The sequence below is a fragment of the Mytilus galloprovincialis genome, chromosome 14 (assembly GCF_965363235.1).
Source record: "Mytilus galloprovincialis chromosome 14, xbMytGall1.hap1.1, whole genome shotgun sequence".
In the NCBI taxonomy this organism is placed as follows: Eukaryota; Metazoa; Mollusca; class Bivalvia; order Mytilida; family Mytilidae; genus Mytilus; species Mytilus galloprovincialis.
Genome location: NC_134851.1, coordinates 70,751,625 through 70,770,227, shown reverse-complemented (window position 1 = coordinate 70,770,227; position 18,603 = coordinate 70,751,625). Strand labels below are relative to the sequence as shown.

General features: G+C 33.1%; 1 protein-coding gene across 1 annotated transcript in view; it reads right to left on the bottom strand.

Moving 5' to 3' along the window:
* LOC143059519 (uncharacterized) overlaps positions 1 to 16,302 on the bottom strand; it is a 32,347-nt gene extending 16,045 nt beyond the window's left edge. Inside the window, exon 1 of the mRNA XM_076233034.1 lies at positions 15,955 to 16,302. Coding sequence (XP_076089149.1) covers positions 15,955 to 16,261 — 307 coding nt within the window. The 5' untranslated portion in view covers positions 16,262 to 16,302. The remainder of the gene's footprint in view (positions 1 to 15,954) is intronic.
* Between the last annotated feature and the right edge of the window lie 2,301 nt (positions 16,303 to 18,603).

The window sequence follows — 18,603 nt, the reverse complement described above, 5'->3', positions numbered from 1 at the left end:
GCCTCAACTTTATTCTACAATTATACATGTAGCTCTACTAAAAGAGTTTTTTCTCTTACAGCCAAACAAACACACAGGAGCAATAGAAATAACATACATGTATATATTTTGTACACCTGTAAAAACCTTGTAACTGTTTAAAAAATTCAAAATATTTACATAAATACATGTATGAACATTAAATGCAAAAATTTGCAAGGTGCTTTTTAGTATAACCCCCATATAGTAAGGTATATAGAGCAACGTTGACAATTTTCGTCCGGAGACAGTTTTCATCCACATTTCATTATTCAAGGGTTATAAACATTCAAGTTAAAGCTGGCAGAAAGTATGCACGGTAGTGCATACATTGGACAATCCCAAAAGCGCATCAGATACAACCGCAGCATGTTGAATAAGTGTACATTTAAAGCCAGTATGGAGACAATATTATGTTGGTCATACTGACAGGGTTGGCAAAATGCCGGCATTTATCCATAAATTCCATGCCAGCGGTAAATACCAGCAAATACTGGTCAATTGAATTGACCATCCTGGAATTTATATATTAACATATATTAACATGTCCTTTTAGAATAGTTTTATTTATCCTGGTCAATTGGCTTAGTGTTTAAGATAAAGTTAAACCTATTTATACTGAATTAAGGATTTTAATGGTTAGTTTTACACTTTTATTTTACTATTTATATTGAATACAATTAATTTTACTATTATAAAAATAAATGACTTAGAGTAATATTTCCATTATAGAAAATACTATTTTAAAAATAATTAACAAATTCAGCCTTCAATACTCAAACTAATCAAATATTCACACTTTCACTCTCTATTTCACAGAAAATCAGGATAACAATAATATCAAGAGGCTCTCAAGAGCCTGAATCGCTCACCTTAATTCTTTTGGTTAAATCTCTCATCAATGATTATTTTGGCTTTTCAATTTATTTAAATGTTTTTTTGGATCGTCCTATTTTCTTCAAAAGCCAAAAAAAATAATCATTTTCTCCTATGTTCTATTTTAGCCATAGGAGCTATGTTTCTTGACATACAAGGAAATAAAATATAAAATTTATACTAGATACTCTGAAACTCATTTAGCCTAAGTTTGGCTGAAATTGATACAGCAGTTTCAAAGGAGAAGATTTTTTAAAGTAAGTCAACATGATGAACAAATTGTGAAAAAAGTCTTTAAAGGGCAATAACTCCTTAAGTGGTCAATTGACAATTTTGGTCAATTTGACTTAATTGAAGATCTTACTTTGCTGAACATTATTGCTGTTTACAGTTTATTTCTATCTATAATTATATTCAAGATAATAAACAAAAACAGCTAAATTTCCTTAAAATTATCAATTCAGGGGCAGCAACCCAACAACAGGTTGTCTGATTCATCTGAAAATTTCAGGGCAGATAGATCTTGACCTGATAAACAGATTTGCTCTAAATGCTTTGTTTTTTGAGTTATAAGCCAAAAACTGCATTTGACCCCTATGTTCTATTTTTAGCAATGGCGACCATGTTTGTTGATAGATCATAACTTCGGATACAATTTGCAAACGAGATATCCTAAGGAACATTCAATTAAAGTTTGGAAGTATTTGGCTCAGTAGTTTCAGAGAAGATTTTTGTAAAAGATTACTAAGATTTACGAAAAATGGTTAAAAATTTACTATAAAGGGCAATAACTCCTAAAGGGGTCAACTGACCATTTCCGTCATGTTGACTTATTTGTAAATCCTACTTTGCTGAACATTATTCCTGTTTACAGTTTATCTCTATCTATAATAATATTCAAGATAATAACCAAAAACAGCAAAATTTCCTTAAAATTACCAATTCAGGGGCAGCAACCCAACAACGGGTTGTCTGATTCATCTGAAAATTTCAGGGCAGATAGATCTTGACCTGATAAACAATATTATCCCTTGTCAGATCGGCTCTAAATGCTTTGGTTTTTGAGTTATAAGCCAAAAACTGCATTTGACCCCTATGTTCTATTTTTAGCAATGGCGACCATGTTTGTTGATAGATCATAACTTCGGATACAATTTATAAATTAGATACCCTAAGGAACATTCAGTTAAAGTTTGAAAGTATTTGGCCCAGTAGTTTCAGAGGAGAAGATTCTTGAAATAGTTTACGACGACAGACGACGGACGACGACGGACGCCAAGTGATGGCATAAGCTCACTTGTCCCTTCGGGACAGGTGAGCTAAAAATGGAAATGGATTCCAGACATGTAACAGTGGTCTTGTTGTCTTTGTCTACTACTTAAAACATATTGCAAATGGGATCTTTGGATTTCATTGTGAATTGTTACAAGTTAACAGTACTGTAATATCAGTGAATATGACCAGAAATTGTCTGACTGCTATAATGTATTCAAGGGTTGAAGCCATACCATAGCTCAATCTGTACCTAAGACCCCTCTTTTTCCTTTCATCTAAATTAATTTTCTAACCTCTGTTTAGAACAGGAAATCATTTATGACATTTTATTGTTTTCATCCCTGTCTCTGACTGTCCTATGTTACCCCATGAATAAACAATTTCTTGAAACATGTTGTTTTTACAATTTATGACCCATGGTCTTCTTAATTAGGCCTGGTGTATAAGTAGATTTTTACCTATAATCACCTGTAATTACCTGTATTATCATGATAGATATAAGGCTAAAGTTAATTGATTATAAGATTTTTTTTTTAAATTTAATTTTATATGGTTAAAATTTAAGATACCATGTACCAAATAAATTTTTCAATTTTGTGGGAAAAATTCAGCTTTAACTGTTAAATATGTTATAACCTATGGTTAAAATCATATAAATAATTAACAAATCCATTTAAAAGTCATTATATTTATTAGAGTATTATTTTAAATTAACTTAGTTATGATTTTTAAAGCATTTTAAGGTAAAACCAGGTGCTCCGCAGGGCGCAGATTTATACGACCGCAGAGGTCGAACCCTGAACAGTTGGGGCAAGTATGGACAAAACATTCAAGCGTGATACAGCTCTGAATTTGGGTTGTGATCAAATTTTTGACATTACATGGTTTTTTTTTTACACAAAACAAATGTCAAGATTTTACAAATCAATTAAAGATTTCTTCTTCAAACTTTTTAAATCTAAAATTAAATAGTTGACACAGCATAGGTTTCTGACACAGAATGAATGTGGTCTAATGAACTTAAAAAGTTTTTTTTTGCCTTTGAGCAATTCACTATGCTGTTGAATATTAATCCTCTCAAAAAAAATGTTCGAAGAAATTTTCTTTTTATTTATGAAATCTGAAATGAGAAAAATTTAACCCCCCCCCCCTTTTTTTCACATCCCTGTTTCCCTTTTTCCAAAACTGATATCAATTCAAATTTCTAATGGCGTTTGCAACAATAACTACTCTTTTAAATACATCATAAAATATTAAAATGTAAAATAAAGTGCTTGTTATCACTGAATGGTAAAGATTGGTTGGTAGTAAAAGTGAATATACATTGTTAATTGTATAAAACAATAAAACTAGAGGCTCTAAAGAGCCTGTGTCGCTCACCTTGGTCTATGTGCATATTACACAAAGGACACAAATGGATTCATGACAAAATTGTATTTTGGTGATGGTGATGTGTTTGAAGTTCTTACTTTACTGAACGATTTTGCTTCTTACAATTATATCTATAATGAACTTTGCCCATTAGTAACAGAGAACTATATTTGGTAAAAATTTACATATATTTACCAAATTAATGAAAATTGTTAAAAATTGACTATAAAGGGCAATAACTCTTAAGGGGTCAATTGGCCATTTAGGTCATGTTGACTTATTTGTAGATCTTACTTTGCTGAACATTATTGCTGTTTACAGTTTATCGCTATCTATAATAGTATTCAGGATAACCAAAAACGGCAAAATTTCTTTAAAAATTACCAATTGGAGGGCAGCAACCCAACAACCAGTTGTCCAATTCATCTGAAAAATTCAGGGCAGATAGATATTGACTTGATTAACAATTTAACTTCTTGTCAGATTTGCTCTAGATGCTTTGAATTCATAGTTATAAGCCAAAAACTGCATTTTACCCCTATGTTCTATTTTTAGCCGTGGCGGCCATCTTGGTTGAATGGCCAGGTCATCGGACACATTTTTCAAACTAGATACCCCAAAGATGATTGTGGCCTAGTAGTTTCAGTGGAGATTTTGTAAAAGATTACTTAGATTTATGAAAAATGGTTAAAGATTGACTATAAAGGGCAATAACTCCTAAACGGGTCAACTGACCATTTTGGTCATGTTGACTTATTTGTAGATCTTACTTTGCTGAACATTATTGCTGTTTACAATTTATCTCTATCTATAATAATATTCAAGATAATAACCAAAAACAGCAAAATTTCCTCAAAATTACCAATTCAGGGGCAGCAACCCAACAACCGATTGACCGATTCATCTGAAAATTTCAGGGCAGATAGATCTTGACCTGATAAACATTTTTATCCCATGTCAGATTTCCTCAAAATGCTTTGGTTTTTGAGTTATAAGCCAAAAACTGCATTTTACCCCTTTGTTTTATTTTTAGCCAAGGTGGCCATCTTGGTTGGTTGACCAGGTCACGCCACACATTTTTTAAACAAGATACCCCAAAGATGATTGTGGCCAAGTTTGGATTAATTTGGCCCAGTAGTTTCAGAGGAGAAGATTTTTGTAAAAGATTACTTTAATTAACGAAAAATGGTTAAAAATTGACTATAAAGGGCAATAACTCCTAAACGGGTCAACTGACCATTTTGGTCATGTTGACTTATTTGTAGATCTTACTTTGCTGAACATTATTGCTGATTACAGTTTATCTCTATCTATAATAATATTCAAGATAATAACCAAAAACAGCAAAATTTCCTCAAAATTACCAATTCAGGGGCAGCAACCCAACAACCGATTGACCGATTCATCTGAAAATTTCAGGGCAGATAGATCTTAACCTGATAAACAGATTTGCTCTAAATGCTTTGTTTTTTGAGTTATAAGCCAAAAACTGCATTTGACCCCTATGTTCTATTTTTAGCAATGGCGACCATGTTTGTTGATAGATCATAACTTCGGATACAATTTGCAAACGAGATATCCTAAGGAACATTCAATTAAAGTTTGGAAGTATTTGGCTCAGTAGTTTCAGAGAAGATTTTTGTAAAAGATTACTAAGATTTACGAAAAATGGTTAAAAATTTACTATAGATAGATAGATAGATCTTAACCTGATAAACATTTTTACCCCATGTCAGATTTGCTCTAAATGCTTTGGTTTTTGAGTTATAAGCCAAAAACTGCATTTTACCCCTATGTTCTATTTTTAGCCGTGGCGGCCATCTTGGTTGTTGACCGGGTCACGCCACACATTTTTTAAACTAGATACCCCAATGATGATTGTGGCCAAGTTTGGTTTGATTTGGCCCAGTAGTTTCAGAGGAGAAGATTTTTGTAAAAGTTAACGACGACGGACGACGACGACGACGGACGACGGACGACGGACGACGACGGACGACGGACGCCAAGTGATGAGAAAAGCTCACTTGGCCCTTCGGGCCAGGTGAGCTAAAAACTTCATCAGCAACATTTTATATTGGCAAATTTCCAATGAAGTTATTTACATAAAGTTATTGGCAAATAAAAATAGAAAATGACATCATAGTCATGTCTGGCAAATGTCCAACATACATTATCTAAAAACATTTTAGATAAGATAAGGAAAAAAAGCTTCATCAGCAACATTTTATATTGGCAAATTTCCAATGAAGTTATTTACATAAACATGATAAAGTTATTGGCAAATAAAAATAGAAAATGACATCATAGTCATGTCTGGCAAATTTCCAACATATATTATCAACTACTATTCTATACAAAGAAAGATAACTCCAATTGAAAATTAATTGCTATTGCACAATATTGTGCAATTAGATATTTCTTGCTATTGTGCAATACTGTGCAATTGAAAATTTCTTGCTATTGCACAATACTTGATATGGAATCCTGATTTGGACCAACTTGAAAACTGGGCCCATAATCAAAAATCAAAGTACATATTAAGATAAAGCATATCAAATAAGCCCAAGAATTTAATTTTTGTTAAACCAAACTTAGTTTAATTTTGGACCCTTTGGACCTTAATGTAGACCAATTTGAAAACTGGACCAAAAATTAAGAATCTACATACACAGTTAGATTTGGCATATCAAAGAACCCATTTATTCAATTTTTGATGAAATCAAACAAAGTTTAATTTTGGACCCCCATTTGGACCAACTTGAAAACTAGGCCAATAATTAAAAATCTAAGTACATTTTTAAATTCAGCATAAAAAAGAAACCGAAGGATTCAATTTTTGTTAAAATCAAACTAAGTTTAATTTTGGACCCTTTGGACCTTAATGTAGACCAATTTGAAAACGGGACCAAAAATTAAGAATCTACATACATAGTTAGATTCGGCATATCAAAGAACCCCAATTATTCAATTTTTGATGAAATCACACAAAGTTCAATTTTGGACCCTTTGGGCCCCTTATTCCTAAACTGTTAGGACCAAAACTCCCAAAATCAAACCCAACCTTCCTTTTATGGTCATAAACCTTGTGTTTAAATTTCATAGATTTCTATTTACTACTAAAGTTATGGTGCAAAAACCAAAAATAATGCTTATTTGGGCCCCTTTTTAGCCCCTAATTCATAAACTGTTGTGACCTCAACTCCAAAAATCAATCCCAACCTTCCTTTTGTGGTCATAAACCTTGCGCTAAAATTTCATTGATTTCTATTTACTTATACTAAAGTTATTGTGCGAAAACCAAGAATAATTCTTATTTGGGCCCTTTTTTGGCCCTTAATTCCTAAACTGTTGGAACTAAAACCCCCAAAATCAATCCCAACCTTCCTTTTGTGGTCATAAACCTTGTGTCAAAATTTCATAGATTTCTATTTACTTAAACTAAAGTTATAGTGCGAAAACCAAGAAAATGCTTATTTGGGCCCTTTTTGGCCCCAAATTCCTAAAATGTTGGGACCAAAACTCCCAAAATCAATCCCAACCTTCCTTTTGTGGTCATAAACCTTGTGTTAAAATTTCATTGATTTCTATTAACTTTTACTAAAGTAAGAGTGCGAAAACTAAAAGTATTCGGACGACGACGACGACGCCAACGTGATAGCAATATACGACCAAAAAATTAAAATTTTTGCGGTCTTATAAAAAGTTCAATCGACCAGTATTTGCCAGTTTTTGCCACTTGAGTCATATTTGCCAGTCTGGTAAATACAGGGGGTTGAATTTACCGCCCAACCTTGGTCATACACAAAAATGTGAGATAAAGTTTCAAATTTTTAAAAATTGTGGTACTTTGTTAAAGTGTGATTTTTGCCTCTGTTGGCTCCTTATAGCTCAAAATTGTAGGAGCTAGGGTAAATTTGCCAACATTCTACTGGAAGCTGAAGTCAATAGGAATGCAAAGAAACAAGTCCTCATATAATCTGATGAAAAATAAAACAAATGGCTCTTAAGAGCCTGTATCGCTCACCTGCTGAAGGCAGGCATCAAAATTAGTCTTTTTATTCTGGTAGCCAAGTCCGAATGTAAAAAGGTTTGTTCCAAATGGTATAGTACATGTAGTTTCAGAAGAGAAGACATTTGAATGCATATCTCCATATAGGGTCCAATGATAAACTATGTTCACCGCTGGTGGCCATTTTGGATCGCGTGTGGAACTGTCAGATACAATTTTTAAAGGGGACCATCCAAGGGCTATTGTGATCAAGTTTCGTTCCAACTGGTATAGTAGTTTCAGAAGAGAAGCTCTTTGAATGCATTTCCCCATAGGGTCCAATGTTAAACTATGTTCCCGCTGGTGGCCACCTTGGATGATGGATCGGCAACAAAGTAACAACACCTGGTCAGCATCGCATAAGAAACATTCATACCATGTTTGGTTTCAATCCATTCAGTGGTTCTCTAGAAGAAGATATTTGTATGTATTTCCCATAGGGTTCTATGTTAAACTAAGCCCCCCCCCCCCCTGTTGGGCATCTTGGATGACAGATCAGCAACAAAGTAACAACACTTGGTCAGCATCTCATAAGAAACATTCATACCATGTTTTGTTTCAATCCATTCAGTGGTTCTCTAGGAGAAGATATTTGTATGTATTTCCCATAAGATCCTATGTTAAACTAAGTCCCCTGCTGGCGGCCATCTTGGATCACAGATCGACAACAAAAAAACAACACTTGGTTAGCACCTCATAAGGAACATTCATGCCATGTTTGGTTTCATTCCATTTAGTGGTTCTCTAGAAGAAGTTCAAAATGTAAAAAGTTAACGGACGATAACGGAGGCCAAGTGATGAGGAAAGCTCACTTGGGTCAGGTGAGCTTAAAATTAATGTACTTTATAAAATTGCTATTTCGGCCTCCTTTGGCCCCTTATAGCTGAGAAACGGTAGCCAAGCAAAATCTATCAACACCCTACCGAAAACTAAGGTCAAGAGGAATCCAAAGAAACAAATGCCATGAAAAATAAAATTTTAAAAAAGTATGATTTTGGCCCTTTATAACTCGGAAACAGTCAGAGCTAAGCTTTGGGTCCTTTTTTTTTACAAACGGACGGGCCACAATACCAGCCTTCATTTTGTGCCAAGGAACATTGTGTTAAAATTCTATAAGGATTGGTCAACTAGAACTTGGATGTAAGTTATCGTCCGGAAGTGAAGCGTCTACAGATGCCACCGCAGACGACTGCATCATACCATTATACAACCTCAAAAATTGTTTTGCTGTCGTATTATTATATTTATTGGTGTTTTCACTTCACCTCCAACCTTTTGTTTATTATTGTCCAGTAAAGAGATCTTTTTAAAAAGTGACCGTTTTCATTTGAAATTTATTGTTATCTCCCAATTCGTTAGTAGTTAATGTTACATGTATGCATGCAGACTGATCAGTTTTTTTTTTTTTTTGGAGAAGGAATTAAATTAAACCCATTCAAACGGGTCCATAAGTACTGTGAATCGGTTCTTTTGGTATTTATAGTGTAGAAGTTTATTTTGAGTGCACCTAATATATTCAGAATCGCTGTCGAAATTGACCATTCATTATATTAGATCATATGTGATAGAGGGTATAATAATAACATTTTAAAAATTATCTTTCTGAACCTATTACTTTTAATTTTTTGGAAGTTCATTTGTAGTGGTCGAAATAGCCCAAATTCACAGAGCTGTCATCCAGTTTTTTACTTTTAATTCCTGATTCATTGTGGAAAATATTCAGTTTTCAACCAAGGTCAAGGAGCAAATTTCTTATCTGTAGGTGGATAATACATACTAGAAATGGAGCAAGCTGGTTGCGATTCACAACCGGGTGAAATACACATATTTTGTATCTGAAAAAGTATTTAACTTGTAATGTTACCCTTTTTATGAGATATTAAACAAGCATTGTCACAAAGTATTCCATCGATAATAATCCCAAGCAGGGATCCAGAAATCTTTCAACCTGATTTCTGTCATTTTATCAGACTTAACATAAGAGCAGAAGATTTTGACTTTTTATCCACCCCCCTTTCTTGATGCTCCTTTCTGTTGGACATTGAAGGAATATAGTTTTATATCTGGTCCCATAGTTAAATGATTGCACTAGTTTTAGCTCTTCTTGATGTTTAGAGTGAATGTTTATTATCAGTGGTGATGGAAAACTGCCAAATTTTGGTTGATGTTCTTCTCAAAAGTCAAGTGAAAGCGAACCGGAAATGACAACATAGTTGTAAATTCGAAACAAAGTCAGAAACGACTATGAAATAAATGTCTGCTGTACATCGTGGTCAAATAACAAGGCTATCCAAATTAAGTAAATTGATATATTATTTGACATTTAATATTATTATTTACAGTGATTAATCCGTTAAATTTAAATGTTATTTATTCCTCTGCCCAAGACTTTATCTTGTTTGCATGCGCGATCGAAATGAAAGTACAAGTAGAAACGAAAGTTTTATTGTGAATTTTGACATTAAATGCTAAAAATATGATGGAACGTTGATAGAATTCATCCAAAAACTTAAAATATAAACCTTTTATAGTCTTCCCATGTCTATGAATCATTTGCCAACTCTTCAAAATCGTAATTGGCAATCAACGACCAATGGACAGGTGGTATTAATCACCTGTTAATTGGATTATAAGTTGATTGGGTGTTTATTTAGTAATTAACTGTTGACATGTCACTTACAATTTGATTACCTATTAGGTGATAAAAGTCAAATTCAGCTTGTATGGCTTCATGAAATGTCCCATTTTTGTACATACCCCCGACAAATTTTTGGAATGTCCGAAATGTTGAAATTCAGTTCGGTCAAAAATGGTCCCAAGTGCACTTTCTGCTGCCATATTGAAAACATTTGGGTTGCGAACTTTCAGATTTTACTGTCGGACAGTAAACGACCAAATACAGACAATTCTGACGATCCGGCATCATTTCTGGACAATAAAACCATTAACAAGAAAGTCGGATTGTCCGTATTTGGTCATTTACTCTCTCCGTGACAATGCTTGTTTATAAATGATTCAAGTTTTATTATCTCATAAAAAGGTAACATTACAATTTAACCCTTTCGGTGCCAAAGCGACATATATGTCGTTTGGGGGTTGACTGCCGAAGCGACAAATATGTCGTTTGGGGGTTGACTGCCGATGCGACATATATGTCGTTTAATTGGTTTTAATAAAACAATCATATTTTATTTCTTTTTGTCTTTTATGCTTTTGATATTCTTATATAATATATACATTGTTGTTTTCAATTCATTATGACGTAATACGTTAAGTATATATGACGTAATAAATGTCAAAAGATCGTCTGTACTTTTCCCGACATAGCTATGGAAGACAGTGACGGTGACATAACAGACATAGTAACTTCGGGCGACGAAGATTCTGACGATGCTGATGTTGAAATGCCAGACAATGCTGCAAGACAGCCTAACCCTTGGTTTTCTGTGGTAGACAAAGAAACGTTTGAGCTAGACGTTAATCGTGATTTCGAGGAACGGATTGGGCCGTGTGGATTTGAAGCCAATTTTTCACCGGTGGATTACTTTGATAAATTTTTGAAAACAGAAGATGATGACTTGATTGATCGCATTGTAGATGAAACAAATAGGTAGATTATTGGTTTTATATGGTTTTAAATTATAGCGTTCTTAATTTTCCTTGAATGTATATTTATTTGTTTCCGTAATATAATTGCGGTCTACAAATCAATTTTCAAAGTATTCTAATCATTAGTAAACTGTATTTTCTATTAATGACTAACGTTACTGTTTTGGTACTCAAAAGTAATTTAGATGTAAATAACGTTCCAAAAGATAGCAGAGACATTTTTTCACAATATTAATTTATAAGTTCTTGCTACCCCCCCCCCTCCCTCATCCAACAAAAACACCAGTAATCCTGTATATCCAATAACATATAACTGGTTTTGTCAACAGGTATGCCAACCAGTGCCAAACTACAGAGTATCCAACAAGACATGCCAGATCAAACGAATGGTCACCAGTTAGCTATGCTGAGATGAGAGCCTTTATTGGTCTTGTTCTCGCGATGGGTATCGTAAAGAAATCCTCCATTGAAAGCTATTGGGAAGCGTCTGGTATCTCTGAAACCCCAAATTTCAGAGATGTGATGTCCAGAAATAGATTTCAGGCAATACTGAGATATCTGCATTGCAGCGACAATACAACAGCAGTTCCAAGAGGTCAGCCAGGATACGACCCCCTCCGCAAGATAAATCCAGTTATTGAATTCTTCATTGAAGTGTTCGAACTTAATTATAGGTAAATGTCAACTCAAATATAGAAATATACACAAGCCATTACGCGGTCATGTTTCCATGTTAAAAATAAACATAAATTTATTGCTGGAACTGAGACGAATTTTGTCCTAATCATATTTTCCACTGCATACTAACTGTCATTGATTTAACACTGGTACCTCTTGTTTCGGGAAAGATAAGAGTAAAAAAAAATCAATGTAATAAAAATTGTACAATCTGGTTATGTCGTTCTTTATGAAATTCTAAAATCTTACATATTATTTTTTAATGAATTTTTTTTTATTGAGACAAGACTTGTTGTAAATAGATTTTACGGATTTTCAGACTATCTCAAAACATAGTTGTGGATGAGAGAATAGTTGGTTTCAAAGGGCGTCATGTTTTGAAACAATACATTTCAAACAAGAAGGCACACAGATGGGGAGCAAAGTTGTTCGTCTTAGCTGAATCCAGAACAGGTTATACCCATCAGATAAATGTGTACAAAGGGAAACGAAATACAGAACGCCATCCCAATGGACAAGGGTAAGTGAAAAAAAAGGGGGTGGTAACTCTGGATTTTCAGGTTTAGCGAAAATGCCAAAATAATATCGGCGAGATAATTTTTATGAAAATTCCTTATCGAAAAAGAACACGAAAAATATTACTTTAATTGACTCAAATTAACATAATTGTTTCTGTAAATCGATGGCGACTGTATTGCGAATGAATATGACAATCCATGAAAGTAGACCAAAATTTCCGCACATCTCCAGGTTTATACAGGGTATAAACTTAATGACGCTGTTAATTAAGAAATGGCTACTCCTTATAATCAAGTAAGGCCGAATATATTTAACATTTTGACTTGATAAAAAGTTCTAATTCTTACCTATTTCTATCTAATCTTTTCATTTTGTTATTGTCTGTTTTCCTTTTATTTTTTTTCGTCCTGAGTATACATGCAATATTTGTGACTGGACAAACACTCAATCAATCAATCGATTGTTTTTATAGATATAAATCGGTAATGGATTAAGTACGTCCTCATTTTGGCAAAAACTATCATGTAACTATGGATAATTGGTTTTCATCACCTAAACTGATGAACGACCTAAGGAACCGGGGAACGTATGCAACAGGAACTGTAATTGCAAGACGGAAGGGCTTACCTGCAAGTTTTAAAACAGCTCGGCTCCCCAAAGGAAGTGTTGTTGTTAAATCACAGAGAGATCTTTTGGCTATTTTGTACGTAGATCGGAGAAATGTGACTTTCCTGACAACAAGTGAAAATGCACGGTAAGTTTCTTGTTTTTCAACCCAGCTTTGTCCGATAGGCCAATCCCTATTGACAATACTTGACTTTTAAAATAAAAAGTTATTAAAATACAACGTTGTCAAAAAAATACTTACATCGTGGAATATATGAAATACTTTCTTACACAATGTCAAAATTAACTATACAATAAAGTACAAGCTTGAAGTAACAGTCATGGCTAATAAAATTATAATATCACCAAAGTAAACATACAATAAAACAAGTCTTACTTAATATATTTTTCAGAACTGTGCGAAAAGTTAATAGTAAAGGTAGAGTTGTGTCTGCTCCAAGTGTTGTCCACAAATACAACCAGACCATGGGCGGTGTGGATCTTGGGGATCAGCTTTTGCTTAAATTTGAGCCACAATTTAAAGGTGTGAAACTCTGGAGAAAAATTCTCTTCAACCTTCTTACTACAGCTACAGGTATGTCTCATCTTAAACATTTGCAAGCTTTTTTAGTTGTCAATTCAAAGCCTAACTAAAAGACTATGTGCTTATGTTCAGTTGCAAATATTTCATGCATTGCCTAGAACAAGGATAAGTTGATATAAGTACCACGTATGATTTTTTTCACTCGTTCCCGTTATCATTTCTTATCTAATTACAAGTATATAGCTTACTGTTTGGTGTGAGCTAATGTTCCGTGTTGAAGGCCGTACTTTGACCTATAATTGTTAATTTTTTATACACTGTGACTTGGATGGAGAGTTGTCTCTTTGGCACTTATACCACATCTTCTTATTTATATATATATATGTATATAATAGATTTGCACGGACTTAAACAAATAAACTTGCACTTAATATTTTTTCAGTAAATGCATATATATGCTACAGAAACTGTTTTCTTGTCCAGAGGAAATTAGACCATGTGAAATTTCAAAACGCAGTAGTTCGTGGTTTGATCGGGGATTTTAGAGGAGGCAACAGAAGGAGGGGGAGAAGACCAGACAACTTTCCTATTGCAAATGCAATAAGGATGCATTTTCTTGATGTTATTCCTGATGGCAAGAGGCTAAAATGTGTTAAGTGTTCAGGTTATAACAAGTACAGGAAATCCCGTATATCAACATGGTGTTCTGTATGTGGCGTGGGTCTTTGTGTTGGTCGATGTTTCAGAGAGTTTCATTCATATGGACAGGAAGAGTAAACAGTTGAATTTTGAAATATTATTCATGTAATATACAGTGCAATAATAAAGGATCTTTTAAAAAAGATTTCATGTTGTATTAAACAAATGAGTTAAAAAAGTCAAGAATTTTTTTTTCAATTTTTTTTTTCTCGCTGATAATTCTTTTGTGTTCTCTAAAAGTTAAAAGAAAAACAAAAAAGATTTATGATTATTTCAAAGCGAAGAAATATTTTTAAAACATTTCTGTGTTTGTTGGTCCTCATTTCATGACATTTTGTCAACGAACGACTTCGTTTTGATCTTTTGAAAACACGAGTTTTTGTATAAACTTTTGACGTTTTCACAACGACGGCGGCGATAGTTTATTTTTATTTGGCTGTAGAACGTCACTCGGTGAAATCTTTATGGTGACGTTTCTAACGTCGGGAATTTGAATTCGGCACCGAAAGGGTTAAACACTTTTTCAGATACAAACAGGATACAGCATATTTCACACGGTTGTCGGCTTGCTCCATCGCGAGTTATGGGATCTCTTTGTAGCTCCACCAAAACAGAAATTGTCATAGGAGCTACATTTGTGTAGCTAGGCTTCCTGGGTGCACTGTTTGTAAGCTTTTTTAATCTGGTGGTGTTGTGTTTGGGCCAGGCCTTCTTTGTTAAATATAATTAAAGCATTAGGTAGTAATAAGACCCAACGCATCGGGCTGGGGGTGGCGTTTAGGAAAGACACAGCAGTAATATGTGTAACGTAAGGGTACCCAAATTGCACCGAGTACCCAAATTGCACCTATTTAAAAAAAAAAGCAATCCCTAGGATTCAAAGATTTCCTAGAGACTAAACAATTTGTATTTTTATGATTTGATACTATGTAAGTCTTTCAACATAGGTAAACATATTTAGATATACACGAAACGTTCACAGTATTTATAAACAGATGGACTGTTTACTGAAAAAGCAAAGTGTACGAAAACGTCACCATGCGACGTCATCAAAACGTCATCTTTTTTAAATTAGCAAATACAATATATTATAAGTATCCATTTCGTAAAATATGAGGAGTAAGCATGGACTTATATCCAATTGTTCAAAATATTTGAAGAAATTAAACAAAAGCTCGGTTATTAGACTTTTGACGATGTGAATTTAAGCATGGATGCAATTTGGGTACTCCTCATTACAGAATCATGAATAGTTTGGAGGTTGATTCAAACCCATTTTTTGTATGACTCAATATGGATTCAAAATTAAATTGGTGTACCTATACAATAAAGAAGGACAGGGCTACAAAATAAACACAGTATGGACATTTTTTTCTTGATCATAAAAAAACGTAGGTGAAAAAAACTGTCAAAATAGGTGCAATTTGGGTACCATCACGTTAGATACAGAATGCCAAAGATTGCTCCTCGACACAATTTCTAAGGAGGTGGTCCTACAAAGGGTGGAATTTCTAGGCATACTTGTACATACATGCATATGCATCTTAATCCAGATGACAACAATGTACGCCAACCCTACACAAATTTATAAAGTTTCATTGACCTACGACTACATGTTAGAAAAAAACATTAGTGGACGAAAATTACCGACAATGCCCTCTCTCGTTTTGTTAAAATCGTATGCCCGAGAATAAAGTAAAGAATTCATTACCTATATCACCAACATATTTCAGAAGACTATCAAATGCCTTTGTTTGAACATGGTTCATTTTATTTTTCCCTCTTTGTGATAGCGCTGCAGTGACCCAATTAATACCACTCAAAAACCACTGTTCCAGCAAACAGCCATCTCGTGTAGTATATTCTAATGTTGCATCACTAAAGGACCAGTCTCCTGTGCCATTACAATTGATGATTTTAAGTGGACACAATGCACAACTATTCCTCAGTGGCATTGTTTCCGAGTACCCTGAGTTTTTCCAAAAATCGCGGAGCTCTTCGTAGAGTCGAGTAACCATTGCGTCGTGTCAGCCTCGCAGTCCGAAGCAGGACATCTCGGCACATTACAAACTCGGGACATGTCAACTCGGCACATTACAAACTCGGGACATGTCAACTCGGCATAAGGTAGACAAATATTCTATGACTGAAAACTTTACATCTAACATAGGAGTCAAACAAGGGGATAATTTAAGCCCCACTTTATTTAAAATTTTTATAAATGATATTCTTGACTCTTTTGATGAGACCTGTAAACCTGCTATTTTAAATTCCTTACAGCTTAATTGCTTATTGTATGCAGATGACTTAGTATTGATGTCAGAAACAGCTGATGGTCTTCAGAGGTGTATTGATAAACTATATAATTACTGTGATAAATGGGGACTCCAAATAAATATAAAGAAAACTAAATCAGTAGTTTTTAATAAAACAGGAAAACTAGATGAAAAAATATTTAATATTAATAATATACCTATTGAAAGGGCTAGGGGCTATAAATATTTAGGAATTTATGTGAGTGCAAGTGGAAGCTTTACAGAGGCTAAAGATGATTTATATAAAAGGGGATTGAAAGCTTTATTTAAATATAAAAAAAGTTTTAACTTATAAAAACCTAAAATTAACACACTTTCACATATATTTGATCATACTGTGAAACCTGTGTTGTTATATGGGAGTGAAATATGGGGATCTTCAGTAATAAATAAACTAAATAAAAATGAACATAATCTTTTTAAACTATGCAAGGACATGAAACAAGAAAGTATTCATGTCAAATTCTGTAAATTTTCTTTGGGTTGAGGTAAAAAATCTACAAATATAGCTGTATTGGGTGAAATGGGAAGATATCCCTTATTTCTTGAAGTAATTTTAAATATGTTTAGATATTATAAATATATATTAAAGTCTGATGATATCCTTTTCTCTGAAGCCCTGAATGTCTCTAGATCACTAAATAGTTTAAACAAAAATAGTTGGTATAGTTGTATTGCTATTCTTATGAAATATCTTGATATAGATCTTATACTTGTTAAAAATTCAAAGATGGATTTAAAATCACTAATTTACCGGAAATTAAAACAGAAATATTCTTGTATCTGGAAATCTGAACTTTACAATGATAGACAAAATAAACAGCATGGAAATAAACTAAGAACTTACAGATTATTTAAAGAAAATATTTATATGGAAAAGTACTTATTAATTTTAAATGAGGATGAAAGGCGACTGCTCACTAAGTTCAGAGTCAGTGCACATAAATTAGAAATTGAAAGAGGCAGATATGTGGGGCTTCGAGTGGAGGATAGAATATGTAAATTATGTAACACTGAAGTTGAAGATGAAATTCATTTTCTTCTTCAGTGTCCTGTTTTAGAAAATAAAAGATCTGAATATATAGATTACTTAAATAAGGTTAACAAAAACTTTAAAAGCCTCCCAAATAAATCAAAATTAATATGGTTAATGTCATCTGAGGATAATGTTATAATTAAAAAAGTAAGTTTATTATTGTGTACTTTATTCAAAGAGAGAAAATTAATTCTAGATACAGTTTAGTCACCGGTAGTTTGTCCATCTATATTATATTGCAAAACTATATATATATATATATATATATATATCTTTTCTGCAGAATTTATTTGGTTGAAAAAGACTTGACTTTGTTTAATTGTTAAATAATCAATGTAATCAATATGTAATCACTTGTATGAAATTGAACTTAATTGTACTGCTCAAATTATTGGGCGTCATAATTGACAATAAAAAACTTTGTATTGTATATTGTATTGTATTTGCATAGTGCAAACTCGGCACATTACAAACTCGGCATATTACAAACTTATTTTCATTTAACATGTTTAATTTGAAATTAATACTTAGTAAAATATATAAACAATTTATAAATGGTTTAGCAAAAACGGTATATTTTATGGTTTTCTCATATATAAATGATATATAGAAAATATAGCCCATACAAATACTTATGACAAAAATAAAATACAGGATTGAAACTATAATCAAGAGAAGACAATTTATGAAATAGACAAAAACGTCTTTTAAAAATGGTTTTGAAAATAGAAAATCGTTATGTAAAATTGAGCAAGTGACAATTTCTTTAAAAAAGAGAGATGTAGGTACGGGTTGTTGTCTCTTTGACACATTCCCCATTTCCATTCTCAATTTTATAAAAGAGTTCAAAGAGAAAAAAGAATATGTAAACATTGTGATATAAATGACCCTCTTTTTCTTAAAATGTAAAACTAATAAATCTTTACTTAATCAGTTTGAAAAAGATATAGATAATATATGTCTAGAATACTTTGAATTGTCTGAATAAGATAGATTACAATCACTTCTA